The sequence below is a fragment of the Balaenoptera physalus genome (assembly GCF_965194825.1).
Source record: "Balaenoptera physalus genome assembly, chromosome: 8".
NCBI classification, from domain to species: Eukaryota; Metazoa; Chordata; class Mammalia; order Artiodactyla; family Balaenopteridae; genus Balaenoptera; species Balaenoptera physalus.
In genome coordinates this window covers 112,929,795-112,957,734 of record NC_138887.1, presented here as the reverse complement: position 1 = coordinate 112,957,734, position 27,940 = coordinate 112,929,795, and the positions used below count along the sequence as shown (strand labels likewise).

The window sequence follows — 27,940 nt, the reverse complement described above, 5'->3', positions numbered from 1 at the left end:
ACTGAGGCTCAAAGTTCACCTAACTTGCCCGGGGTCTTGTGAGCCGCAATTCTATTCCAGGTCCACTGACGCCCTCGGGCTCAACCTCTTTGAGATCTCTTCCCTCCCGAGTACAGAGCACAGTGCCTGGCACTGAGCAGAAGCTGGCTGGCTCAGCCAGTGTTTACCAATGGCTCTTATCACCAGATGGGCCCTCGGGCAGTGAAAGCGCTCAGAGGAGCAGAGATTAACTCAAGACTCCAAGAAGGGGGAAGATCTGAAGTTGGACTGGTGATGATCTCATCCCTCCTCTTTAACTTTCTGGGGCAGGGCGCAAGGGAAGGTCAACCAAATCCTCCTCCTAACTCAGAGCCTGTGCGCTCCCCCCTGCCCCACCCCGACTCCCAGTCGGGCCCCACCCAGCCCCAGACCCTGCCAGGCTCTCCTCCAGAAGCGCTTTCTCTTGCCATTGTCCCACCATTCCAACCCCAGAGGCTGAAAACTCCTATCCCACCACCCCACACCCAGCCCACTTTCCAGGACCACCTTCCTCCTCATTCTCGGGCTCCTGACTTAGCCTTACCCCCAGCCCCCTGGTGTCAGCCTGGTCTTCCCACCCTCCCTCACCTGGTTTTGGTTTTGAGCCGGTGGCGGCACTGAGTGCTGCTTCTCCTGCACTTGGGGCTTTTCCTTCTGCTGAGCATAGGTGAAGCTGGGGGGCTGAGGGGAGCCTGTGCCAGTGGAAGAGGGAGCTTCAGGGGGCCCCAACTTCTGAGTGGGCTGTGACCCGGGTCCACCTGGAGCTCCAGGGCTGAACTTGGAAGCCACAGGAGTAAACTTGGGAGTCACTGGAGAAAACTTAGGGGCTGGAGATGGGGCAGGGGGACCTCGGGGCTGGGTGTTAGCCAAAGGCACAGGCTGGGGCTGGGGCTGGACGTGGAGCTGGACCTGAGGCTGGGCCTGGGCCTGGGCCTGGGGCTGAGACTGCACATGGAAATGTGTCTGGCTCTGAGGCTGAGCCTGGGACACAGGCTGGGAGCTAGCAGGGGACTTCCAGGGAGGCAGGGGTGCTGTGCCCCCAGTTGCTGGCTTAGAACTGGACTTGGAAATGAATGGAGTGGTGACCGGTGGGAGTACATATCCAGATGACACCTGCAAGGGAAGGCAGAGGGGAGAGAAGTGCCTTAGAGAGGCTACTGCCCTCCATAACTCCATCCCCACGCCCTTCCTCCCTGCCCTGCCTTTCCTACTCTCCTGCCCCTTACCCGGGCTTTGAAGGGATCATTCTTGGTCATGTCATCCAGCAACGAAGACAGAGAGTCGATCTCCAGATCAATACTGCTCACCTTCTCCCTGGGCTAGAGGGTCAGGGGTCAGACCACCCATCCCAGTTCTCCACTGCCACCCGACCCCCATGAGGGCAGAGATGCGGGAGGTCAGCGGAGAGGACCCGCCTCTCCTTTCCTTGGGGTGTCCACCGTAGCTGCCTCTCCCAGGCCTCCATACCTGTGGTGGGAGCTGTATGGGGGCCTCAGGCCCTCCCTCCTCCACTAGCGGAGGCGGTGGGGAAGGGAAGATCTCCTCCTCCAAAGGCGCAGGGGGAAACGGTTCCTCGATCGGGGGAGGGGGAGGGGGGAAGGCACCTCCCAGAGCGCCCTCGGCGTCGTCGGCCTCCCCCAGCACGGGAGGAGGCGGTAAGGGAAAGTCTGGTGTTGGAAGGAGAGAGAGAGCAGTCAGCAGGGACCCCTCTACGCTTCCTTCAAGTTCCCTTCCTTGAAGCAGCAGCTCTAACCCCTAACCCAAGAACTCTCTCGAGGGTCCTGGAGCGTACGGGAAGTCAAGGGGGTGGGGGGCTGGGCGCAGGACGCCCTGGGAGCACTGGGTCAGGAAAGGCCGGGACTCAGCCGCGGAGTGGTACATCTCCCATTACACTTCGGAAAACGGACCCAGAGGGGAAGATTCGTGCCCCACATTCCCGCCTCCCACCCCCAGGCGGGGGACCTGGAACGGTCCCAGGAGCCCTGGCCCCCAGCCATGAGCTCCACGATGAGGTAAGAACATCTGCTCGGGACTCGGTGGCTGCGCCCAGCCCCCTCCGCTGCGACCTCTCCAGACATCCCCAAATTCCCAAAACCACTTCCCCCAGGCCGGCGCCCGCCGAGGTCCAGCCCCCAAGCTCGGACACATACCTTCCGGGGGCGGTGGGGGAATCTCGCCCACGCGGCCCATCTGTGCGCGTTGGGCCCCAGCGGCCGAGGGAGGCTCGCTGTCCCCGGGCCGGAAAGGATTCACTTTGGGCTTTGGGGCCACCACCGGGCCGAACTTCTTCTGCGGGGCGTAAAACACTGGAGCCGAGACGGAGATCGCGCGAGGCGGGCGGGGGGCCGCCATGGCCAGGCCGTGCTGCGGGGGGTGGGTGGCCGGGTTACGCAGCGCCGAGCCGGGGAGGACGCCCTCGCCGGCCCGGCTCCCCTCTGCGCCCCCGCCCCCCCGACCCCGTGGGCGGCCGCGGAGCGGCTCCCCGCGCCTCACCGCGGGCCGGAGCGTGCGCGCCGCGTCTCGGGTGGCCGCCTCGCAGCCGGGTCCGCAGACTCTGCGTCCCGGTCCCGAGCCGCCTCCAGCCCGGCGGGGAGGGACGCGGGAAGAGGGAGGGAGGGAGAGGGCGGGGAGAGAGCGGCGCCGAGACCATACAAGGAGCGGCCCGGGGAGGGGGCGGGGAGAGGCGGGGAGGGTGGACGGGGCAGGAAACTCCCCCAGGAAGGGGCCCTGATCCTGCCCCGGGGCCGGAGGCTTCAGCAAGGTCCTCCCGCCCCCGCCCCCGCCGCCCCGGCCGGGCACGGACCGCCCCTCCCCAAACACAGGCCTCTGATGTCATTTCCTGACTTGACCCCCTCCACACTCCCGCGGGTGCCCGAGATCTGACTCACCGTCCCCACTCCGGGCTACGCCGGCGGAGGTCGGGCGGGGGCCCCAGAGGTGCCCAAGCAACCCGGTGGCACCTCCGCCCCGGCCCAGCCCCCTCCTCTCTGGGCCTGCAGTTACCTGCCTCCGCCACCTCCAGTGGCTCCTCCGCCTTCCCAGCCAGCCGCCAGCCCCGCGCCCCAAATCCCCTCAGGGTCAGCCCAGACAGGCGGGACTGGGATGGAACTGGGCTCCTAGGTGGACGGGGATGGTGAGTGGGGGGCGTCCTCCCCGCCTACGCCCCCCAGGCCCTCTGTGACCTGGGGCAGGGGTGGGCGGCGTGAGCACGAACCTCAAGGATCCTTTGGGGGATCCTAACTTCAAATCCTGGGCAGCTACTTAAGGCTTCGAGGAATTCGCATCACCCGCGACCCGCCTGCGGATCAGTTAAACATTGCAGGAGGGAGAGTTGCGGCGGGTGGGGCCGGGCAATGGAGGTGGGAGGGCGGGGCGGAGGCGAGAGCGGCCAGCGCACTTGGGGCCGGGGAGAACGGACGTGGGCGCGGGCTGCACGTCTGCGCCGGTCCTTTTTCGCCCACCGTGACCCACCCCTCGAGGAGGCGGTGCGCGGCCGGGCGGCCCTCGGGGGATTCGGAGACTGCGCTCGGTGGAGCCCCCCATTGGTCCGAGCGGATTCCTCAGCCTTCTTGTGCCCTAGGTCACAGGAAAGGGACAAACCTGGGTTCGTTCTTTCTTTCTCTTGTCTTTTTTTTAATCGAACATGGAAACTTACCGAATTGCCTCCTGAATTCTTCCACACTCACTACCTACAAACTATGGATTCACATGGCCTTTTGGCTTGTAAGTCCAGCTTATCACCCTCAGACGCTTCCTTTTCTCTCGCTCTGTACTGCCAGACTTCACTGCCATCTAAGGCAGTCCCCTCGTGCACACTCTACCCAGTATTTCCAGTCCCTGGCCTTCCAAATTGGCTACATCCTACGGTCAACCAGCATCTGTGCTACGCTCTAGGGATTGTCCAGACTCACCCCTTACATTTACCATGAGAAAACAGGCTGGGAACTTAAGAGATGGGCCCAGGGTCATGCCCAGTAAACTGCAGGATCTATGCTACAACTGTGTCTCTTTGAGGGCTCTGATGTCAGAGCTCATTCCTCTCCACCCTGGTGTCAGGTGAAGCAACCCTGGGTACAGGAGAGCAGCGTGAGGTCAGAGGGGGGAGAGACCCAGCCGGAGTGCCCAAACTAAGGGACAAGTCTCTTTGTTCTCTCTGCATCATTTTCTCTATGTATAAAAGAGTGATGATATTTAATCCACGTACCTTATTGAATTATATAAAGAAATAAATGCAATATCATATCTGAAAATGCTGTGTAATACCCAGTATTATTATTCAATTCGCAGTTCTGACAGGTTAACCTAAGGCCGTTTTCCCCATATGTCCCCTTCCAGGTTGCCAGGCACGTCTCTCATGGGCCTTGGTTTATGCATGCCGTCTCCTTCCTTCAACTTGATCAAATATTTAATTACACCTAAGACTACCTCTTTGTCTCCTTCTCAGACCCCACTGATCTTTCTTTTCTCTGGTGTCTTATTGCCTTTGTCACTGGTATTTCTCACAGCCGCAAGCATGTGTAGCCATGTATAACTTAAAGCATGCAGTGCAGACCTTCTCTGACACGTATAAGCTGGTCCTGGGCCTGTCCCTGTGAAGATCTGCTAGAAATTTGATACTAGATTTCCTGTGAGACCAAAAGTCTCATCACCAATCCTTCAAAACATACCCACTTAGGAAAGTTAGGAAGATGGTTTCCGGAAAGCATCACGACAGTAAAAGCCATCTGCCCTCTAAATGTCTCCTTAAGGAATATGCATGTGCAAAATATAGTATATTTAATTGTTAGGCAGCTGAACCTATTTATAAATCAAGAATAGAAGAGTGCGTAGGCAAGCGCAGTTTTAGTGACAACTAAGAGCATTGGGGATGCAGAATGCTATTCGGGAAGCTAAGAGTTTTAAGCCAGGCATTCTAAATACAGGTAGAAACACACAGAGTATCCCAGAAGGACAGATTCACTAGGCCAGGATGTCTCAAGTGGAGTTGCAACGTCAATACTTTTAAAATGCACACAACCAAAATAAGTAAATTAATTTAATTAAATGCACACAATGAATAGGAGCAGTCCTAATGATTTTTAGTTATTTTTCTTAAGTAAGCAATTCTAATTGATCTCCTCAGGTAGTGTGTGTAAAGTGTAGTGCATAAGTAGATGTTCCGCCTAATCGTTTCCAACAGCTTGAGGCCAGACAAGAGAGAGGAAGTAAGAAAATGGGCAGTGACCTTTGCTACTTAAAACATCTCTACACACCTCCAAGGATTTATATCCACCAGGTGCCAGAAAGTTTTCTTCAAGGGCGCACAACATAAAGTAAGAAGTCAGAAAGTAGTAAAGAAAAAGAAGGAAAAAAAAAAGGAAGGAACAAGGGCAATGGCAAAAAAATAAATTCTGAAATGAGAAGAGGGATGCGATCACGAGGGTCTTTCCATATGCTGGCTGCAGACGGACAGAGGGTCAATTATGTGCCAGGTGCTGTGCTAGGCGCACAAACAACAGCAAGAACAGCGACCACCGTAACAACCACAACAATGACAGCACGCACTTAGATAAAGCTTAGCATGGGGCGCTAAGCACAATACCTGTTACCCCACTTAATCTTCACAATAAACCTGTGAGGAATGTACATTATTATCCCATTTTTCAGTTAAGAAAACTGAGGCCAACTGGATGTTAGATTTTCCACCTCCTAAACTGCAAAAAGTTTCTTGCAGTGCAAGTATTTTATTATTTGAATACAGCCCTGCCCCCTACTTACATCCTTGCAGTGCATCACTTGCTCCCTCAGGAGCCCCCGCTTGGTGCATCTACAGCCTCTTCAGGTCAGCCTCCAACTCCATCCCCCACTTTAAGTCCCTGGGCCACCATTTTCTTCTTCCATTACATCGTATCATCAAATTGTGTCCATCTGCCTCTCTATCTATCTGTCCATCTGCATGTGTGTATACACACACACGTTTTGTGTATGTGAGATATATATATGTATTATATATTGGTGTAATAGAACATTTCCAGAGCCTTCTCAAAGAACTGTTAACAGTGGTTGGTGTTAGGACATAGAATTGGGGGAAGGCAGAAGTCTTTTATAACTGCCTTTTCCTCAGTGAATACGTATTACTCTTATCATTTTAAAAAAGGAAAAGAAAGGAGAGAAATGACAGAGACATCATCTCTTTTTCCTTATATCAGAGTGTTTTCTTGCACTGAATACTGGGTGCACGTGGTCTACAGCTTTCCCACTTCCTCCCAAATTTACTCCTCTCTTAGTGCCACTTGCATTTGCTTGTCAGGACAAAAGAATCTCTCATGGGTGGGACTGCAGGCATGATGGAGGGTAGGGTGGGAATGGAGGTGGAGGTGGGTGAAGTGCCCAGCAAGGCCCAGGGATCTTTGTGGCAAAGCCAAGGAAGAGCAGCTCCCTGCTCTGCCCAGGGGCACCCACACCCCGCGCCCCACCCCTCCAGTCTACCCCTCATCCCTCTCCCTACGCCCACCTCCAAAATGGAAGGGATGAACTTAAAGCCACAAATACCCACCTTTTCCTCCTTTCTTCCTGACATCAGGACATCATCGTCTGTGCACTTTTCTCTTCCATTCCCCAACCTCAGTTCAACCAACATTTACCAATAACGTCTATGTTATAGGCACCCGGGATATAAAGATAGATAAGCCCAGTTCTTTCCTTCAAGGTACTCTTCATCTAGAGTAAACATACTTAAGTAGGCATTTTAGTATAATCAAGTAAGTGCTAAGATGAGATTACAAAGTTTTCACCCACCCAATAGTGCTGGCTTGGTGTGGCTACACTAATTACAGTAGCTGGGTGGACTTCTCATTATTTAAACCTCATTATTATTATCCCACCAGGTTTGAAGCAGCAGTGAGGATTCCAGGACTAGGGGAGCAAAGCCTGCATAGGGCGTTTAGGGAACAGAGGTCAAAAGAGGCACGGGGGCTTCCCTGGTGGCGCAGTGGTTAAGAATCCGCCTGCCAATGCAGGGGACACGGGTTCGAGCCCTGGTCCGGGAAGATCCCACATGCTGTGGAGCAACTAAGCCCGCGCGCCACAGCTACTGAAGCCCGCGCGCCTAGAGCCCATGCTCCAAAACAAGAGAAGCCACTGCAAAAACAAGAGAAGCCACTGCAAAGAGAAGCCCGCGCACCGCAAGGAAGAGTAGCCCCCGCTCACCGCAACTAGAGAAAACCGGCACGCAGCAACAAAGACCCAACGCAGCCAAAAATAAATAAATAAAATAAATTTTAAAAAAAAGAAGAAGAGGCACCGAAGCCTCCATACATCCCAAGGTCTGAGCCAGATGGACACCCAGAGAGCCTGCAAGCACCAGCCAGGCAGAAATGTGTGGCGGTTATAGGGGCAGAGCAAGGCAGATGGTCAGATGGCAAAGAGTCAGCAGCCAAGGGAGCTGGGAAGGGCAGACAGGAAAAGAGGCCCAGGGTACCAACAGTAGCACCGGCAGGTTGCTGGCACTGAGGCCACCGCTAGCGGAGCATCTGCTGCTTTCCTTCTCCCTGAACCCAGGGGAAGCCAAAAAACCAGAGAGAGCCAGGGCTAGAAGCTAGATTGTTTGTCACTGAAAATAGCCAACTAAGTCAGTACAGGAAGTAGACATGTCAGGGAGTGGGGATGTTAAATACAGATAAATAACCTAGTTGCCACCCCACCCCAGTCCCTTTAATAAGGTGGTCCTAATGTAAAGAAACCCACCAGGCTAGCCTGACGCAGGAAGTGAGTGCCCCTGAGCCGACCCTCAAAGCTTGCTCAAGCTTCCTCAAGCACCTTCCTGCCACCCATTTAGTTGTTGTTGACCTTGCCATCCAGATATATGCTGCTTCAGAACATGGCAAATGGACGCTCAGTCTCAGAAAAAGGGACGGGGACCCACCCCGAACAGCAGGTGGCTTCATACCGAGGCTTCTCAGCATGCTTGAGAGAGCTGGAGACAGGTCTTCTGTTCCCATGTGTGAGATGCTACCAGAGGACACTTAGGCCACAGAGCAACCTACCCGTTTCCAGCACAGCAGAGGAGGCCTAGCACAGTGCCTGCCGCCAAGCCAGGACCTCAGATACATTTACTGACTGAAATAGAGTTCCAGAACCATTGAAATCTCGTACTAGATCAAGGGAGATCCTGCGTTTGGTAAAGCTTAAAGGCTTTTTATAACATCTTGGATCATTCATTTGTTTACTCAACAAGTATTTATTGAAGATCTACTAGGTGTGGGACACTTTGTTAGGTGCTGGAAATGTAATATTGAGCAAAACCAGACATGATCTCAAGCTCTCATGGAGGGTCCATGCCCTCGGGGAGTTGGCCAGGAGAGATATTAATCAAATAATCACAAACAAAATGTAAAACTGCCACTGTTACCAGAACCTCAGGAGAAAGATTGATGATGCAAGTGATTGAGCACGTAACTAACTGGGAGATGTGTCCTGGCTGGGGAGCTTGAGGGAGGGATGTCCAAGCTGAGATCTGAAAGATTAGGAGGCCTTAACCAGGCAGAGTGGGAGGGGAAGCATTCCATGCAGAGGGTGCAGCATTTGCAAAGCCCTGGGATGGCTGTGAGCACAGCCTGTCCCTTGCTTGCACTGAAGGAGGCAGGCGTGACTGGGGTGTCTGAGAGCAAGGTGTAGACACAGGCTGCAGAAGAGCTGGAGAGGTGGTTGTGCAGATGCTGATCATGTGAAAGCATTTTGACTTTGTCCTGAGAACAGTAAGGAGCTGCTGCAGAGTTTCAGGTTGAAAAGAATGGCATGAAAAGGCTTGAGAGCTTTGAAAATCTCCCAAGATTTCCAATCTTGGGACAGTGTGGAGAATAACAGAAGGGTCCAGTACAGATGTGGACAGACCAGTTCAGAGGCTATGGTAGAGCTCTAGGTGCAACGGGGAGGTTTGTGGAGGTGAACCGAGTGGATAGATGATAGGGCTATATAGGACATGAAATCATCGACGGAACCGAGTGATGGACTGAATTTGGGGCTGCGGGTTGGTAGGCAGGGAGAAAGAGACATCAGGGATCCAGCGCAGCTTCTGGCTCAGAATGTCGTGCTCTCTGCTGAGAGGAGCAGGTCTGGGAAGAAGACTGTGTGTTTTGTTCTGGACGTGCTGAGAAACAGAGGGTGTATGGTAAGCAGTGGGATATCCAGGTCTAGAGCAGAGAAAAGAGGACGGTGCTGAGAGTCCACATTTATGAGTCATCGGCCTCCAAGAGTGATTCAAATCTGTTATTGGATGACAAAGTCACCTAGCGAGTATTACCTGAGAAGCTGAGAAGGCCTAGGATGGGCTTTGATGGATGATAATGTTTTTTTTTAAAAAATATTTTTATTTATGTATTTATTTGGCTGTGCTGGGTCTTAGTTGCGGCATGCGAACTCTTTTTTTTTTTTTTATTTTATTTATTTATTTATTTATTTATTTATTTATTTCTGTGTTGGGTCCTCGTTTCCGTGCGAGGGCTTTCCCCAGTTGCGGCAAGCGGGGGCCACTCTTCATCGCGGTGCGCGGGCCTCTCACTATCGCGGCCTCTCTTGCTGCGGAGCACAGGCTCCAGACGCGCAGGCTCAGCAATTGTGGCTCACGGGCCTAGTCGCTCCGCGGCATGTGGGATCCTCCCAGACCAGGGCTCGAACCCGTATCCCCTGCATTGGCAGGCAGATTCCCAACCACTGCGCCACCAGGGAAGCCCCGATGATAATGTTTGATGGACAGTTGGAAGCGGTAGGCCTGACTCTCAGAGTCAGGAAGCCCTTCCACAGACTCCGTAGGCTACGCTTTCCAAGCCTCCGTGTCTCCTCCAACAGGAGTGAAGAAAGGACCCCTCTTCCCTCTAATCCTCTTACACTCACCGCCTTGCCTCCACGTGCCCTGCCCCGAGACCACCAGAACTCATTACATCAAGCCCCTTAACCCCGAGTTGTCAGCCACATATTCCCAGCTCACCCCACATCTTGCTCCCTGCTCAGCTCCTGAATCCATCGCAGGTGCCCTTCGGAGCTCAGAGACGCACTGCCCGTCCTTGTACAGCCATCTGTTGCCTGGGTTGTTCATCCTCATTCCTCAAACATTGTTATGTCCTAGCTCAGTGGCACTCTCTCCAATATGACTTTACTATTAATTCTTGGTGATTTCAACACCACACAGATGATTCTTCCTACCCCTTGCCTCTCTACCTTCTCTCCTCCCACCAGTTGGCTGTACCTCACTATTCTCACGATAATACCTCAACCAATGTTGACCAATAGAAATATGGTGTGAGACCCATATGTAATTTTAAAAGAAACTAAAAAAGAAACTAGTAATTGTAATTTTAATAATATACTTTAACCCAATATATCCAAAATATTATTTTAATATATAATACATATTTTAAAAATTATTGTTGAAATATGTTACCTTTCTTTGGTGCTAAGTCCTGGGAACTTGATATGAATTTTGCCCTTATAGTGCATCTTCATTCGGACTAGTCACTAGTAGCTAGTGGCTACTGCATTGGACCCAGTTCTAGACAGACCTTGTACCACTCCCTCACAATCTCAATTTTAAGTAACTTTCTCTCCAACAAGCTCCTTCTGTCTTTCCAGCTCACTACCTTCTTTTACATTAACCCTAACAATCCTTAGACCCAGGATTAGACCCAGCTGACTTCATGTCAGCTTCTCTCTCTCCCTTTCCCATCATGCCCTCCTTACCCAGTTTAAATTCCTTGGGCAATCAGGAGAGTTACTCCCTTGAATCTGCTCTCAGCTCTCTTGTGCCTCTCTCTCACTCTGGTACTCACTGGGCAAAACCCAAACCTGGGTTCAACCCTACTCTACCAACCCCACACCTGCACCCAGGCAGCTCAGTGGGGCTGGAGAAAAACACACAGCCCTTCTGCCGAGTCTTATTTGAAATTCATGACGAGTTTCAGGTGCCACTCAGCAAAGCTACTTCCGGTAAGCATACTAATTTCTCTTGTCCACTCACTTCCCACTCTTTCAAAAGACTTCTCTCTCTTCAACTTCTCTTTCCTCATCCTCACACACAGCCGATGAACTTGCCTCCTGTTGCACGGGGAAAATTGAAGGAATTGAAAAGACTGCTTGGGCTCCCCTGACATCCCCTCTCCCACCTGAGTGTGCATTCCTGCCCTTTGCCTTTCTTCCTCTTACTGCAGTATAACAAACTACCCATAATCCTATTTAAAGCCTCCTCCGCCACTCTTGTACTAGATTCTATTCCCTCTCACCTGCTCCAGGAGGTTGCTCCAGCAATTAATGCACTTCCTTGAATTTCAGCCTTTCCCTCTCTACTTGATCCTTCTCATCAGTGTACTGATAGGCTATCGTTTGCCCCACCTTAAGAAAAAAATTTTCCCCTCTCTGCCACTCCATTTCTCTGCTCATTTTTGCAGCAAAACTTGAGTTTTCTATACTTGCTATCTCTGATTTCTCTTCTCTCATTTTCTCTTAACTTGCTGCAATTATCTTTTTTTATATAAATTTATTTATTTATTTATTTTTGGCTGCGTTGGGTCTTCGTTGCTGTGCACGGGCTTTCTCTAGTTGCGGCGACTGGGGGCTACTCTTCGTTGCAGTGCGTGGGCTTCTCATAGCAGTGGCTTCTCTTGTTGCGGAGCACAGGCTCTAGGCTTGCGGGCTTCAGTGGTTGTGGTGCGCAGGCTCAGTAGTTGTGGCTTGCGGACTGTAGAGCACAGCTCAGTAGTTGTGGTGCATGGGCTTAGTTGCTCCACGGCATGTGGGATCTTCCTGGACCAGGGCTCAAACTCGTGTCCCCTGCATTGTCAGGTGGATTCTTAACCACTGTGCCACCAGGGAAGTCCTGCAATTATCTTTTACCCCTACCACTTCACCGAAATTACTCTTCTCAAGGTCAGCAATGACCTCCATTTTGCTAAACTCAATAAACACTTGGTTCCCACTTTTCTTGACATATCAGCTATATTTGATTCAGTTGTTTGCTCTCTCCTTTGTGAAACAGTCGTTGGTTGCCTCACTTTCTGCATATCACATACTTCTACTTTTCCATCTACCTCACTGGTCCATGTTTCTCAGTCTCCTTGTTTGTCTACAGCTTCTCTGCTAAGCCTCTAAATGTTGGGGTGCCCCAGGGTTGAGTCCTGGTACCTCTTCTCTTCTTTTACTCTTTCTTTGCTGATTATACCCAGTCTTAAGCCCCTAAATGCCATCTATATGCTAATAATTCCCAAATTTATATCTCTGTGTTGGACCTTTCCTATGACCTAACAACACATATATCCAAACTCTTACTCACAATTTCCACTTGATTATTTTTTTTAATATTTATTTATTTGTTTAATTAATTTATTTGGTTGCACCGGGTCTTAGTTGTGGCTTACTGGCTCCTTAGTTGCGGTTCACTGGCTCCTTAGTTGTGGCACACAGGCTCCTTATTTGTGGCATGCAAACTCTAGTTGTGGCATGCATGTGGGATCTAGTTCCCTGACCAGGGATCGAACCCAGGCCCCCTGCATTGGGAGCACGGAGTCTTAAACCACTGCTCCACCAGGGAAGTCCCTGCCACTTGATTATTGAATAGACATTTCAAATTAAATATGTCCAAAACTTAATTCCTACTCTTTCCCCCTAAAACCTGTTCTACCCATAATCTTCTTCATGTCACTACTAGAAATTCTATCCTTTGGCTCAGGCCAAAAGCTTTGGAGTCATCATCAACATCACTCTTTCTTTGGCACTCCAAATCCATCACATCCTGCTGATTCTGTCTTCAAAACATTTCCAGAATCTGACCACTTCTCACCATTTCCACCACTGCCTTTTTGGTCAAAGACTCCATCATCTCTCCTGATTTACTGCAATAGCTCACATCCCTACAATCTACTCTCAATATAGCAGCCAATGTTATCCTTTCATCTTACTTCAGAGCATGTTATTCTGATCAAAACCCTTCTTCCCTATTTCACTCAGAATGAAAACCACAGTTGTTTTTTTTTTAATATAATGTCTTTTTTCATTTTCATTATTTTGGAAATAATAGGTATGCATAAGTGTTTTTATGTATATTTTCTATAATATACCTATGTCATATATATTAGCGTATATATAAACATATATGTGTGTATATATATGAAGTAAATATTTTAAGTATGATTCAAAATTTCAATGTCTGTTTTAAATTGACTGCAATTTTTTTCTTTGCCTTTTGACCTCCTTCACCCTTTTCTCCCACTCCTCACCCCCCACCTCTGGCAACCACCAATCTGTTCTCTGCATCTGTGAGCTTGTTTTTTGTTTGGGGTTTTTCTTTTTAGATTCCACATATAAGAGAGTTCATATGGTGTTTGTCTTTCTCTGTCTGACAAATTTCACTTAGCATAATGCCCTCAAGATCCACCTATGTTTCCACAAACGGCAAGATTTCCTTTTTTTTTGGCTGAATAATATTCCATTATATATATATACCACAATTCTTTATCCAGTTAGCTATTGATGGACACTTAGGTTGTTTCCATATCCTGGCAATTGTAAATAATGCTGCAATGAATATGGCGGTGCAGATATCTTTTCGAGCTAGTGTTTTCATTTTCTTAGGATAAATACCCCAAAGTGGAATTGCTGGGTCATATGGTTGTTCCATTTTTAATTTTTTGAGGAATCTCCATACTGTTTTCCATGGTGGCTACACCAGTTTACATTCTCACCAACAGTGCTCAGGGGTTTCCTTTTATCCACATGCTTGCCAACACTTGTTATTTCTTATCTTTTTGATAATAGCCATTCTAACAGGTATAAGGTGATATTTCATTGTGGTTTGGATTTGCATTTCCCTGATAATTAATAATGTTGATCATCTTTTCATGTACCTATTGGCCATCTGTATGTCTTCTTTGGAGAAATCTCTATTCAGATCTTCTGCCCATTTTTCAATCAAGTTTTTTGTTTTCTTTGCTATTGAGTTGTAGGAGTTCTTTATATATTCTGGGTATTAGACCTTATCAGATATATGATTTTCAAATATTCTCTCCCATTCCAGAGGTTGCCTTTTCATTTTGCTGACTGTCTCCTTTGCTGTGCAGAAGCTTTTTAGTTTGATGTAGTCCCACTTATTTTTGCTTTTGTTGCTTTTGCTTTTGGTGTCAGATTCAAAAAATCATCTCCAAGACCAAGGTCAAGGAACTTACAACCTGTGTTTTCTTCAAGGAGTTTTATGGTTTTAGGTCTTACATTCAAGTCTTTAATCCATTTTGAGTTAACTTCTGTGTATGGTGTAAGACAGTGGTCGAGTTTCATACTTTTGCATGTGGCTTGTCAGTTTTCTCACCACTATGTATTGAAGACTGTCCTTTCCCCATTGTATATTCTTAGCTCCTTTGTCAGAAATTAATTGGCCATATATGGGTGGACTTATTTCTGGGCTTTTTATTCTATTCCATTGATCTATATGTCTGTTTCTATGCCAGTACCATACTGTCTTAATTACTATAGCATTGTGATATAGTTTGAAATCAGGGAGCAAAGTTATAGCAGAGTACAAGGCTCTCCCCAAACTGGCCCCACCTATTCTCTGAGCTCATCTCCTGTGACTCATTCTTCAGCCACACTGTTCTCTCTGCTCTCCTTCCAATGTGCAAAGCACATTCCCACCTCTGAGCTTTGCACTTGCTGTTCCCTCTGCTTGGAAGGCTCTTCCCCAGACATCTGCCTTGATCACTCTATTATCTCCTTCTCGTCTTTCCTCAAATGCCACCTTCTCAGTGAGGCCATCCCTGACCACTGTATTTAGAACTACATATACCAACACGCTTTACTGGTTATCTCCTTTCCTTCACTTTTCTTCATATCATTTATCACCTTAAATATATCATTCAGTCCTGGGTTTCAGCACCAAAAACCACTACATCACTTATCTAATTCGCTTATTGCTGTCTCCTTTCCACTGCTTCTCACTAGACTCTAAGCCCCATAAAGGCATGAGTTTCAGCTTCTACCGCCTAGAATAGTACTGACATATAGTAGGAGCTCAATAAATACCTGTAATATAGAATGAATGAATGAATGGAATGAATTAACGAGCAGTCAGAAAGGCAGGTAGAAAACCAGGAAAGAGTGGGGACAAGGGAGTGGTCAACAGTGTGGAATGCTCCTGATGTGCAAAGATTAGAAATGAACAAAATCTACTGACATAGAGGATATAGGAGACCCCTGTGTGAGCTGTTTCAGGAGGGTGAAGATGCCAGATTGGAGTGGGATGAGGGCTGAATGGAGGTGAGGAACTGAAGATGAATGTCAGAAGTTCTTTCAAAAACGTTGGCTGTGAAGGAAACTTGAGAGATACAGGGAGAGAAAGATCAAGTGGCAAATTCCAGCTCTTACCTTAGAATGCAGAAATTACTCCTACTCCTTCCATAAACCCAGTTTTCTGGTCACTGTGGCTAGAAGAAGCAACTGCCTGATGTTACCTATTTGATTCTTCCTTGCTCTGTCAGTGGCTCTGGGATTTATGAGTGCTGAGAACTCGCTTGATCTCTAAAGATCCCATCTGGTCCAGCTGTCTGGGATTGATGAACTCCAGTGTCGATTGCCTACCTGGCCTCTGACTCATGGTTGCCCAAACTCTAGGCCTGCTTCCTTGGTCCTGGCATCCTGCCTGGTCTGCTGCTGCCTGTGACCAGGACATGATGATGGTACCCTGAGCCCCTGCATATGCTTTGGGGCAGGAAGCAGTAAAGCACAGACACTGTTCCAGGTCCTCTGGATTAAACCCTCCCCTTCTCTGAGAGAGACGTAGGAGCCCATCAGCCCAGAACCCAGGCTTTTCTCATCAGAATGTTTGGATAATACCTCCAAATCTGACGTGATTCTGTTCCAGACTTTCCCACAGTCCTGTTTCTCCAAGAAAAGACAGGGCAAATGCATTCCCTTGATAATCTAAAGAATAGACTATTAGAGTCACCAGGGAAACATTTGTTCAAGCATTCTTCTCTGCTGAATGGGAACCATAGGATCCTTCCTGCGAAATGCGTATTCAGTCCTGCTGACCCGCCCCTGGAAGCTTTGGCTCATGTAGGGAGGTGTGCACCTGGGGACAGAACCAAGGTGGGCAGGGGTGAGTGGGGGAGCCACCACCACCCACGCTACTAAGCTTCCTTATCGTACTCCACACTGGAATGAGCTCACCTTAAATCCCTAATATTTTGCAAAGGTTTCAGACCTCATCTAAAAAGTCAAACGCACAATAACCTGTGCTGGTGTAAAAGGTTTTATCTTCCTTGGTGTTCAACAGAACAGAGATTGGTCAAATGAGGTCTTTAGGCTCATTTGAAACCAGAGAATTTCTGCTATGGAACATGTCATTCTACATAACTAGCTGCCCTGAGAAGTCCTTCCTTCCTCAGCAAACTTTTCTGCTCAGGAAACCCCCTGCCCCAGCATAACAGCCAGGAACCACATCTACTAATTCCATTGGGAATCCAGCTGACGGTGGGCGTGGGAAAGAGAGCTCCACAGACCACCAGCACAGATTCTGTGGCCACTTCCTATTCCGTGGAAATACAACTTACACACTACCAACATTCCCGCCGTGGACTCATCCATGACTTAAGTCTGAGTCTGCCTTGATGTGTCAGCAACCCAACCCCCACGCCCCAGTCTTCGTCTTCCTGTTCACTGGGTATTGAGGAAATTAATCCCTTTTAAAAGAATACAGACTTCCATCCCCTTTCTCAGACTCTTCTGATTTCCACCCAGACCCCATGCTATTCCAGGCAAGCCACTGCCAAACAATCTACCCCAGCCCTTTTACTGAGCTTCTCTAGTATCAGCACACCCACTTCTGGTGCCTTAAGCAAATAGGGCCTCCTGTGAGCCACTAAGGGCTGCCCCCAAGCTGACTAAATTTGGAAGCAGCCTGAATCACCTACTTGTTGCCTCGAGATACAGACTCAGATACAATTCACAGATGTTGATAAGTAGGAACTGAGATGCTCCTGTCATCAGTACTTTGTGATAGTACAGGTCTTTGGTGTCATGTTTTAGAGCTGCCTCTCCATTTTGGGGGGGCAGTCCTGCCTTTGGTGTGTCTCTTTCAGTCCTGCAGATAAAAAGGGACATATATTTGTTCTTGGGGACCCAGTCTTCAAAATGGGATGATAAGTATCTTGCTTGGTCCTTTAAGGTGGTACTACTAACCGGACTATTAAGCTCTTGCAGAATTAGAGACCTCAACCACCACTATCACCACCAAATATTTAGAGGCCAGGGGTTCTTAAACTTTTTTGTGCCCTGGATCCCTTGGCAATCTGGAAAATCCATGGTTTCCCTCTCAGAATAATATTAAATGCATAAAACAAAATACAGATTACAAAGGGTACCAATTATATAAAAATACAGTTATAAAATTGTGGTATAGTAGTATATCTGCTTCTTTATAAAAGCATTAAATAAGTAAACGTAGAGGCAGGTTCAATACTACTATAATTTCAAAGTAGTGACGAACATAAAGGATATTGTAAAAAATCTGCAACAACTGTTGTATAATAGAAACATCTGCAATTTTCATGGCTGATAAAGACACAGTACAATACCTCTAATACGACTATGGTTTGCTGCCTACATGCCTAATTTAAGTGCATGGGGAATTTCAGTTACAAGGCAGTGAACATAATTTTTTTTCCCATCCAAGGTTATGGATTCTGGATTCTGTTCATGAATCCTGGGACAAGAGTCCCCATTTTAGGCAGCACTGGCTCTCAACTTGGTTTGTCCTTCTGTCCAAGACCTGTCCACAGGAGATTAGGAGCACGAAGCAGCAACCACAGAGAGGATGGAAGCGTAATTTCACCTTGGTGTTGTGTCCCAAAGGGAACCAATAAGGAAGTGCCAGTGTCATGCTTGGGCATTCTGCCAAAGTCCTATATTTTTAGACTTGGAAATGGACTGATTAATATTGTAATTTCATTGAGAGTTAATCTGTGACTGATGAGTGGAATTGGACGTTTGTAAAACATAGGCTTTCTTCAAGGAATCCCATAAATTATTTGGGATGGAAAGCCTGACAAAAGGCAGGAGAAGAATCTATGTGTGTGTACGTATGTGTGTGTGTGTGATTTTTAAACAAAAATTGATATACTGTAATTCTTATAGCCTGCTTTTTTATAATATCACAATGTATCATGAATAATTTTCAACAAATACAGTTATAAGATAGTATTAATGGCTCCATAATATTCTGTTACAGGCATATAGCATAATTTATTTAATTAAGCCCCAGGTTTGAACATGTGGGCTATGTACAATCTTTATAATTATTATGAAATTGTGCTCTGATGGATGCTGTAGATTTAATCTTTGTCCACATGCTATTTTTATTTTCTTAGACTACTTCTATAAATGGAATTGCTGTGTCACAACTTAGTAACAATAGTAATGCATATTTTAAAGATTTTTCGATCTGTACGGTCAAATTGTCCTCCAGAAAGGTTGTTCCTGTTCATAACAGAACTAGAATCTTTGACCTTGGCTCAGAACACAGCAAAGAGACTGGAAGAATGTCTCTAAATGGTGAGAAGTAAGAGGATTCAGTACAAGAAGCAGGAAGGAAGCATGCCAGTGTTGTGCCTATGATAGTCTCCTTTTCTCTGATGCTGGAAATACCTTTAAGACAGAATATGGGATGGGACTGAGTCTTCTAGACCTGGGATCCCTTGTGCTGACTTGATTTAAACCATTTGGATAAATCCAGCCTTATACAGCTGTGCTAAGGGGACCCAAGGAAGGGTTTGTATCCATGTTTGGACCAGAGTAATACTGAGAATAGTGGAATCAGAAAGCACCCCAAGGGAAGAGCAGTTTCAGGTGAGAAGGCATGAGCAGAGCTGGCCACCTGGCCCATTACTCCTGACCTGGAGAGTCAGTGCCTTCTCTGCTCAAACAATAGGGGTTTGGGAGCATTACTATAGTAATGGAGGCTGTTTCTTCCTTTTATCTTTTTTTTTTTTTTTTTAACCATCTTTCCATTTTCTTTCTTTTGCATCTAGACACTATATTCCAGGAGGGCAGAAACCACTTAGTACCTCTTTTGTATAACCAACAAAAGCTGACATGGGGGGTGGAAAATACTTTCTAATTGCCTCCACTGTCAAAATAAGATAGCAGATCCTGCCACGAAGCATACTGGACAATTAAAATCTAAGCCCACCCACCAATGACCTTTCTCTCTTCTCTCTCATGGTTCTATAGATGTAGATTTGGTTTGTTTCTTCATGCACAGAGACCAAAGATTAGTTCCCTTTCCATCATCCTATCTCCTAGATCTGCAATTAAGTTATTAGTATCTTCCCCTATATCTCTCGTCTGGGATTCCACAGAAGGCAGTGGTTATCACCCTAAAGTTTAGCTTCCTATTCATAATCTAAAGATCAAAAAATTGCATCCATAAAGACTTGGTCTCTCTCCCTGTTCCATGTCCACACCAGGGCCCCCCGGCCCACTGCCCTATTCCCTGTCCAACCTCAGGAGGGACATAAAATCAGGTGGGCAGCAAACAGATCGTAGACTAGCATTTGCTTCTGACATTGGCGCTCACCAAGTCTGCTCTCTCGCACTTTGGGGTACTGCTTAGATAAAAGGGTCTCCTTCTTCTCTCATGCGACTTTTCTGGATTCCACTTCTTGCCTGCTGTAACTGTAGTGCCCACCTAACCCTTGCCACTTAGATGTCTCTCTGTCTCTTACCCAAGAGGCCCTTGGTACCTACCCCATCCGACCCCACTAGCGAGAGGGCAATCCACCACGCTCTTGACCTCTTCTGACATCCTTGCGCTCGTTTGTCAGAGAAGACCGAGGCTCAGAAAAGTTACATTGGATATAAAACTGTCTTCTAGCCAGCCTCAGGTCCTGACATTTTTATTTTCCTCGAGATGGGATTGAATTATCTTCTATCCCCCTCCCCGATCAGAACTGGAGTAAGATTACCTGCACCATCCCCACACCCATGCCCGATTTTCCCGCGAGCGCCGAGCACCGGGAAGTCTAAAACACGATCCACTTGCAAAGACTTCGCGATCTGTTTGGGTGGATAAAACAGAGCACAGGAAACGCAGAGCAACCGGAGCTGTATCCAATCACGCTCCCGTTTGTGTCCCAGATGCAGCCCCAGGAAGAAAACAAGTGTTTGCGGAATTTAGCTGCCAAGGCCCTTCATCCAGGCTTTATTCTCACTCCCGCCCCACTTTCTCAGTAGACATCCCCAACCCCGAGCCTCAAAATCAATCCCCCAGATCCGAAGGGTGGGCCCGGGGTTCTTTACCCGGCTCCTGAGACCCAAGGCGGGCATCCTCCGGGTCTCCAGCAGCACCCGGGCGCGAGCCCAGCGGGGAACCGGCGAGCAGCCCCCGAGTGGGTCTGGGGAAGGGCGAGAGAGGCAAGCGGCGGCAAGGCCCCCAGACAGCCCGGCTCCCCGAGGGAGCGCGGCGGCGGGGTCGAGGGCAGGGCGGGGAGGCGCCGGCGCAGCCAATCCCCGGGCCGCCCCCTCCCCGCCGCCGCGAGCCGAGCCGGGGCGGGGGAGCCAGGCGGCGGCGGCGGCGGCGGCGGCGGCGGCGGCGACGACGGAGGCTGCCGTGGGGAGGGATGGAGAGGGGAGGGGGGAGCGGAGCCGAGCGGAGACAGCCGCGGCGCTGCAGAGCGGCTGGGGCGGCGGCGCGGCTCCCGGTGCTCCCCCCGGCGCCCGCCCCGCGTCGGTGAGGGCCCGGCCTGGAGGCCCGGAGCCATGGGCTGCATCGGCTCCCGGACCGTGGGTGGGTACCGCGGCGGCGCGGGCGCGGGCGGAGGCAGGGCTCGGCGGGGTCTGGTCCTCTGGCCCCCACCCCCACCAATCCCCGCGCCCCTCCGGCTCCCTCTCTCCGCACCGCCCGGCCCCGCCGCGCTCCCTCACTTTCCCTCTGTGCCCTCGCGGTCCCTGCCTCCCTCTCTCCTCCCCGCTCTCCCCTCGCGCCTCCGGGCCTTGCATCCCTCTGGACTCTCCGTTCCCTCCGTCTCCCTCCGGCTTCCTTCCATTGCCCTTGCCCAGGCGCGGTCCCTCTCCATCATCTACCCGCCAACCTCCTCTCTCTCCTCCGTCGCTCTCCCCGACTCTCCCGTGCCCGCACCCTCCATCTCCAGGCCATCGGCCTCGACTCTGCCTTTCCCAGCGCCTCCTCGCCCCACCTCCATTTCTGGAGCAACCCCCGTTCTAAGGACCCCCAGTCTCAGTCTCAGCCCCGAGTCCTTTTCGCACGCCCCCCACCCCCGCCCCGCCTCCATCTGGCTTGGGTGTTTTGCCCCCATCTCTTTCCCTCTCCGTTGCCTTTTTCGCTCGTTTCTGCCTCCCCCATTTGCTTTGTTCACGTGCATTTTCCCTCCGGGGCGGGGGCGGGGTGAGCCTGGTGCCTCGGGGAGGGGAATGGGTTCCACGGCCGAAGGGAATGGGGCCGGGCTGGGTTGGGGTGGAGGGGAAGAGCCGGGGACGCCGGGGGGAGGCAGGGGGTTCGAGGGCCAGAGAGGGGTCGGGAGCCCGCTCCCAGGAGGGTGGGGCTGGCCGAGCCAGGGAACCCGGGGACCTGACTGCACCTGTCAGCGGGGGCTGGCGGGGCGGGGCCAGCTCTTTATTTACCTTTGACCGGGGGAAGGAAGAGAGGCGCCTCCGAATTCTTCTCGCCTCAGCATTTGCCTTGCTACCCAGTGCCTTCTCCTCCACCCCATGCACCCACTCAGCTCTCACGGCTCAGCAGATTGATTCAACCCTCTCCCCAACCCCCCAATTTTTCCTATTCCAACTCCCAATTTCTCCCGCCTACATGCCACAGTGACCTCAGGCTGAGAGAATAATTCGTATTATTATTACAAACAAACTCACTCTCCGGAAGCCTGATTTCTCTGAGACCCGATTTATTTCCATGGATACCCCCACTTCCTCCTCTGCTTTCCCCTCTTCTCTGGGTTCTTTCCCTCCCCCTCCCTGCCCCCCACGGCTCTGACTCAGCTCTCCCTCTTCTACAAAGGCCACCCCCCCCACCCCTCTCTCCCACTCTGCCCTCGCCATCTCCCTTCCCCTCAGAGGTTGTCCTCTGCCTGCCCCATTCCTGCTCTGTCCGCCCAGATGTCCGTCTTTCCTCTTCCCTCCCAGCCACAGCCTCTGGTCTGACCCGTCTCACCATTCCCCTGTAGCCCCAAGGGAGAGTGTGCCCACTTTGGAGGGGCCCTACCTCTCTCAGACCTGTCAAGCACAATCCCTTCCTCTTGCAGCAGCTATGTTGTTGCATGCCAAATGCCTCCTGTTGCCCAAGACCCCATTCAATTCACCCCTCCTCAAGAGTGGACGCCTAATCCTAAATTCAGAATCAAAAAACTTTATGTGTAGAAAAGATCTATAAGGTCAGGTGGTTCACTTGGGTCTACCACCCAAGTGATTCTTCCCCAAGGCTTCCAGTTGGCATACCCACCCCTCACGACAGCAGTCTCCCTTTACAAGGAGCTGTGGCCTCGGCTGCAGAATTACCATCTTCCTAGGTCCTCCAGTTTGCCAGTCAGCCCTCAAACCCTGTCGACCCTCTCCCATTGTCTTTTGTCTTCTCTCTGACTCGAATTCCTATTCTTTTAGTTCCTATTTAAAAAAGTCCCCTGCTCTCCTCCTGCTGTCCCCCTTCTCTCCTCTTTAATCCATCACTTGTCTCCCAAGAGTCAGGTAAAATGATTCCATCTCACTCTTTGCTTTCTCTGCTCTCATTGCTTCTAGGTGTACACACCCAGCTCTTGCCTCTATCCCCACCAAATCTCCTTCCTGTCAGACAAATCCACCAACTCCTCTGGAGGGTCCACTAGGGAAGATGCAATCCTTCCACCTCACAAATAATAAAGCCAACACGTAGGGAAGCTTGCCCCTGGAGAAGTTCTGCCCTTACGTGCAGGAACATATTAGAGGAAAAGCACAGCTCCCGTGCACTCCCGTACAGAAACCCTCAGAGATTCCTCAGGATCGAATGGAGACGTGTTTTCCTTCCAAAACCCAGCCACTGGCCCTTCCATGTAAACAACAACAAATAAGGCCACAGAACACTTTTTCCGAGTGTGCTGTTCTTGATTGAGCTCAGCATTATTATGTCTCCTAACAAAAATTTGGGGCGAGTGGGGATGTAAAAGAAAATAGGCGATCAGAAGAGGGAGTGGTAGCGGGAGGGTAGGGAGGGGTCTGGAGGGCCTGGCCCCCATTTGTGGCTTCAGCATTCTGAAGGAAAAGAACGAGGAGGGGCCTCCGGGGTGGGCATAGGGAGGTGAAAGGGAAGCAGCTAAGCATGTGCCCGTCTCAGGAAATGAGGTGATTGCCGTGGAATGGAAGGGCCTCAAGGATGTGGACCAGATCAACATGGACATGAGCACCAGCTCGCTGCACGGGAGCAGTCTCCACCGGCCATCCGCTGAGGTGAGGCCCTCGGCGCCCAGCCGCCCTCCCAAGGGACCTCGGGAACACCCCCGGAGCCACCATGCATAAGCCTAGTCCTTCAGCCACCTTCCTCAATCCCAGGCCAGCCTCCCAAACACACCTCCAGACTGACACGCTCACAGAACATCTCTCCTCCTTTCCTCAAACACAAGCCAAATGCTCCTCGCTGAGATCCCAATTCCCTGTGTTAATCTCAGGAAAGCCCTCCCTACTTCACACACTTCTGGAAGCCCCTCTGAGGAAGTGCCCCGGGTACCCACTCCCTCTCCTCTTTCCTCACAGCAAACCCGGACTGACTTCTCCTGGGATGGCATCAATGTGAGTGCAGCCCCCCCAGACCTCTCCAGTCCCCCCTAACTCCTCTTCCTTGTTCTCTCCCATCTGCTGCCATAGAGCACAGCGCCCCCTTCCTCCAGCGGGCACTGGGAGCCCTCACCTTCTTTACCTACCCCCAGACTTTCAAGGGTGGTTGGGGGATAGGCCTCCTAGGGACTCCTGGGTATAATGGTAGCCTTACCACCCGCCTAGCTCATATCCTTCCTCCTGGAAACCGTGGACTGTCCTCCACATATAAAGCACCCCATACCCTCTTATTCCTCTGCCCCTCCTCCCACATTCCCTATCCCAGCTCTCCATGGAGGACACCACTTCCATTCTTCCGAAGCTTAAGCGAAACTCTAACGCCTATGGCATTGGGGCCCTGGCCAAGTCATCGTTCTCAGGTGAGACTCTGACCTGGGCATGCGTGCAGACAGGAGACTCCCTAGGGGCTCCTGGTCTCAGTCTCCCTGCCCCTTCAGACCTGAAGAAGACCCTCATCCCCAGACCCCGGACCTATTTGCCCTTTCTGTCAAGCCTCTCCCATCCTCCAGGCTGCCCCTCATAGACAGAGTCTTAGAGCATACCTGCCCCCTTCATGGGATGGAGTCCCATGGGACTAGGGTGGGGGTAATGGCGGGGGCGGGGGCGGGGGAGGGGCAGATCTGGTGTGGGTATTGTGTGATGTTCTGGAGGACCTGGGGAATGTCTGGCCCCTCAGGGATTTCGCGAAGCATGAAGGACCATGTGACAAAGCCCACAGCCATGGGGCAGGGCCGGGTGGCTCACATGATTGAGTGGCAGGGCTGGGGGAAGGCACCAGCCATTCAGCCGCAACACAGCCACGAGGCCGTGCGCAGGGATACAGATGCCTACTCCGACCTCAGCGATGGCGAGAAGGAGGCACGTTTCCTAGCAGGTACTTGTTCCCCAGCCCCTCAAGAGACACATTTTCAGGATGGCCAGAGACCGACCCTTCAGCCTGATCCCCTATGGCAGGATTGGCTCTGTTCATGTGATACCATCAGACTTAATTTCCCAACTAGCTCTAATTTCAAGGACTCTGACTTGTTTATTCTAAGTACCCTCAAACTTATTTTTATTATCGTCTCAGAAGTTGAGGGGAATTAACATGGGATTGTAGGTCCACCTGATGCTTTCTCTCCTACATGGTGGGACTGTCCAAACCCTGGATTCCCTCAGTACAGGAGGAAAAAAAATAAAAGGCAGGGGTCTTAGGCTTCAAAAGTCTGTGCTTCTACTCATGTTTTATGATGAAAATGAAAGAAAAGCCTTGGGGTTCTCTTCTAGCCTTTGCCCGTCAGCACATTGCAGTCATGAATTCAATTACAGGGCACATTACTTGTGACAACCACCAGAAGATCAAGGGACCTGGGTGAGGAGAGGGTGTGTACAGAGGAGCTTTTATTCAGTATAGGTACGAGGCAGGCATACGGTGTACCTACAACCCTGCCCGAGCCCTAGTGGCAGATCTCAATAAGATACCTAGGAAAAATGATAGATCTGGAATAGACAAGAGGGTTCTTTGGTTGGTGGTATGGGTGGTGGAAGAAATATCAGTGGGGAGGGGAGACAAACATGTAGTGGGTAGTGTAGGGCAGCTAGCAATGTAAGCTTCAACTTACGGCTTTGACCAACATGGGAACCCCAAGTGTACCCATCTTCATTATTCTATCCTTCCTCCCTTGTCCTTCCCAGACCTTGAACTTGATACCACTGTGGACCTACAATCCCTCCCATTTAGACTCCTCTGGCCTTGACTACCTAGCACTAGCTACCATTCCTAAAAAAATTCCAAAGATAAACTTCTGGAAATCCCCAATTTCAATCCCTTAGGATATCTCACCAGAAGACCCCCCCAACTCTTTCCCCTAGGAATCCTAAATCTGACCTTCTGGGAAGTCCCCCACGATTTTGCCTTGTTTCGGGGCATATACCAAGGCTGTGCTGTCCAATACAGTAGCCACTGGCCACATGTGGCTATTGAGAACTTGAAATGTGGCTAGTCCGAATGGAGATGTGCTGTAAGTGTAAAATATCGACTGGATTTCAAAGATTTCGTATGAATAAAAGAATGTAAAATATCTCAATAGTTTTATATGGATTATACATTGAAATGATAATGTTTTATATAGATTAGGTTAAATAAGATGTATTATTAAAATTAATTTCACCTATTTCTTTTTAATTTTTTTTAATATGGCTACTAGAAAATTTAAAATTGCATAAGTAGCTTGCGTTATATTTCTATTGAACAGCGCTGCACTGATGTCCCCCGCCCCATGCATGTGTCTAAGGCTTCCCCGAGGTATCTCGTGCTAACTACGTTTCTTCTCCCAGGCGTCATGGAACAGTTTGCTATCTCCGAGGCCACTCTCATGGCCTGGTCCTCCATGGATGGTGAGGACATGAGTGTCAACTCCACCCAGGAGCCATTGGGCTGCAATTACAGTGACAACTACCAGGAGTTGATGGAGAGTCAGGGTGAGGGATGGTTCCAGAATCCGACCCCAGAGGCCCAAGAGGCCTCCTCAACTATCTAGGCTACCTCCACGCATCTCTGTTCTATGACTTTCTGTTCATATAGGCTTTCCTACTCCCTCTCTCACCCCCCGCCCCACATCTCACCCTCAATTCTCTGTGTTTTTATTACTGCCTTTGATATTCTGTGACCCCACCAACCGCCATGATTCTCTTTACAGATGCCCTTGCTCAAGCCCCAATGGATGGATGGCCTCACTCCTACGTGTCCCAGGGCATGTACTGTCTGGGGTCATCGGATGCCTGGGAAGCAAGTGACCAGTCCCTCATTGCCTCTCCAGCCACAGGATCCTATCTCGGCCCTGCATTTGATGACTCACAGCCTAGCTTGCACGAAATGGGACCTTCCCAACCTGCTTCCGGATACTCTGCTCAGGAGCCTCCAGCTTTGCTGGGGGGAGACACCGACTGGGCTCCAGGGGTGGGCGGGGTGGACCTGGCAAGGGGCCCTGCTGAGGAGGAGAAGAGGCCGTTGGCGCCCGAGGAGGAAGAGGATGCGGGATGCCGGGACCTGGAGTCGCTTTCCCCACGAGAAGACCCCGAGATGCCCACCGCTCTCAGCCGGAAGGTGTCTGACGTCACATCCTCAGGCGTGCAGTCCTTTGATGAGGAGGAGGGAGAGGCCAACAACTAGCTTCCTCCCACTGAATGCCCCACCTTCCACTCCCACCTGAGGGGCAGGGCTGCACCCACACCCTCCCTTCCCCCAGCAGTACGGCTGAAACCTGGGCAGAAGACTGTCACGAGCCCAGGACTCCTTGCCAGCAAAACGGAGGGCCGGGGTGGGATTTTATCCAGGCTTACACTGTAGAGACCACAGGTCCAGGAACTGAGGCCCAGGCAACTAGACGGCCATGAACTTTGCTTGGCTGTGGGCTTCTGGGTCTGTGGTGGTGGAGCTCCAGTGTGTATCCTGAGCACAGGAGCGCAGAGCGGCCCGTGGCCGGCCCCCTGGATCTCAGTTCTTTGCTCCCTGATCTCGTCTTCCAGGAGCCTTGACTGCAGCTGCCTGAAGGCCTCCTTTCTCCACGTCACTCTTGCTTTTCCCGACTGTTTTCTCTGGCTGTGGCCCAAGCTCATCCCTCCTATGAGGAACAGACCTCAGGGGCTGTTGGACATGGTTCGATGGGCACAGGGGAAGCAACATACAGACCACGTCTCTTTAGAGTGCGGGGGCTCTGCCCTCAGAGGTAACTTGGCTTCTGAGATCCGGAGTCACAGAGGAGGTGGACGTGGCCGCTGGGATGCACAGGGGCACAAGGCCTGTCCAGAGACCAGGCAGCCACTGGTGAGACCGAGGACAAACATGGCCACTTGTTCTGGGATCTTGACTATCCTGTGGCTGAAAGGAGGACCCTAAGGACCTGGGAAAGGACCCCGCCAGGGCTGGCTACTCCAGCTCTTGCTTCCCTTTTCTGCCTTCTTCCATCTCCTGCTCTGGGAGCCCCGGGGCCCCGAGGGGGTGGGGGTGACACAGAATGCAGGTGTCCTGGCTAGATGGGGAAGCATGAGGCTGTGTCTCCCTCCATCCACCCCTAATTCTCTGGAGCTGTTTACACTTTTC

The 27,940-nt window shown here is 50.6% G+C and overlaps 2 protein-coding genes across 4 annotated transcripts in view; one reads left to right on the top strand and one right to left on the bottom strand.

Moving 5' to 3' along the window:
• ZYX (zyxin) overlaps positions 1 to 2,794 on the bottom strand; it is a 9,388-nt gene extending 6,594 nt beyond the window's left edge. The window contains exons 1-5 of the mRNA XM_082473874.1: positions 2,512 to 2,794; positions 2,169 to 2,382; positions 1,486 to 1,685; positions 1,245 to 1,337; positions 607 to 1,131 (exon numbers count right to left, since the gene is read on the bottom strand). Of these exons, the coding sequence (XP_082330000.1) occupies positions 607 to 1,131; positions 1,245 to 1,337; positions 1,486 to 1,685; positions 2,169 to 2,370 (1,020 nt within the window). The 5' untranslated portion in view covers positions 2,371 to 2,382; positions 2,512 to 2,794. The remainder of the gene's footprint in view (positions 1 to 606; positions 1,132 to 1,244; positions 1,338 to 1,485; positions 1,686 to 2,168; positions 2,383 to 2,511) is intronic.
• Positions 1,693 to 27,940, top strand: FAM131B (family with sequence similarity 131 member B). 3 transcript variants are annotated; one of them, XM_082473880.1, is made up of 7 exons: positions 1,693 to 2,030; positions 23,363 to 23,475; positions 23,779 to 23,814; positions 24,125 to 24,218; positions 24,536 to 24,733; positions 26,176 to 26,319; positions 26,538 to 27,940. In XM_082473880.1, exons 2-7 carry the CDS (start codon positions 23,419 to 23,421, stop codon positions 27,008 to 27,010), a joined length of 1,002 nt encoding a protein of 333 aa, XP_082330006.1. In that variant the 5' UTR covers positions 1,693 to 2,030; positions 23,363 to 23,418; the 3' UTR covers positions 27,011 to 27,940. The 3 variants fall into 3 exon arrangements, with proteins under 3 accessions (XP_082330006.1, XP_082330007.1, XP_082330005.1); XM_082473879.1 differs by lacking the exon at positions 1,693 to 2,030 and adding an exon at positions 20,582 to 20,815; XM_082473881.1 differs by lacking the exons at positions 1,693 to 2,030; positions 24,536 to 24,733 and adding an exon at positions 20,578 to 20,815.

Excerpts from the sequence above, each read along its gene's own strand:
- FAM131B (XM_082473879.1), top strand. The coding sequence starts at position 20,788 with ATGGGCTGCATCGGCTCCCGGACCGTGG. Across the intron at positions 23,815-24,124 it reads TCTCCTGGGATGGCATCAAT|CTCTCCATGGAGGACACCAC; the intron begins GTGAGTGCAGCC and ends TCCCTATCCCAG. Across the intron at positions 24,219-24,535 it reads GGCCAAGTCATCGTTCTCAG|GGATTTCGCGAAGCATGAAG; the intron begins GTGAGACTCTGA and ends CTGGCCCCTCAG.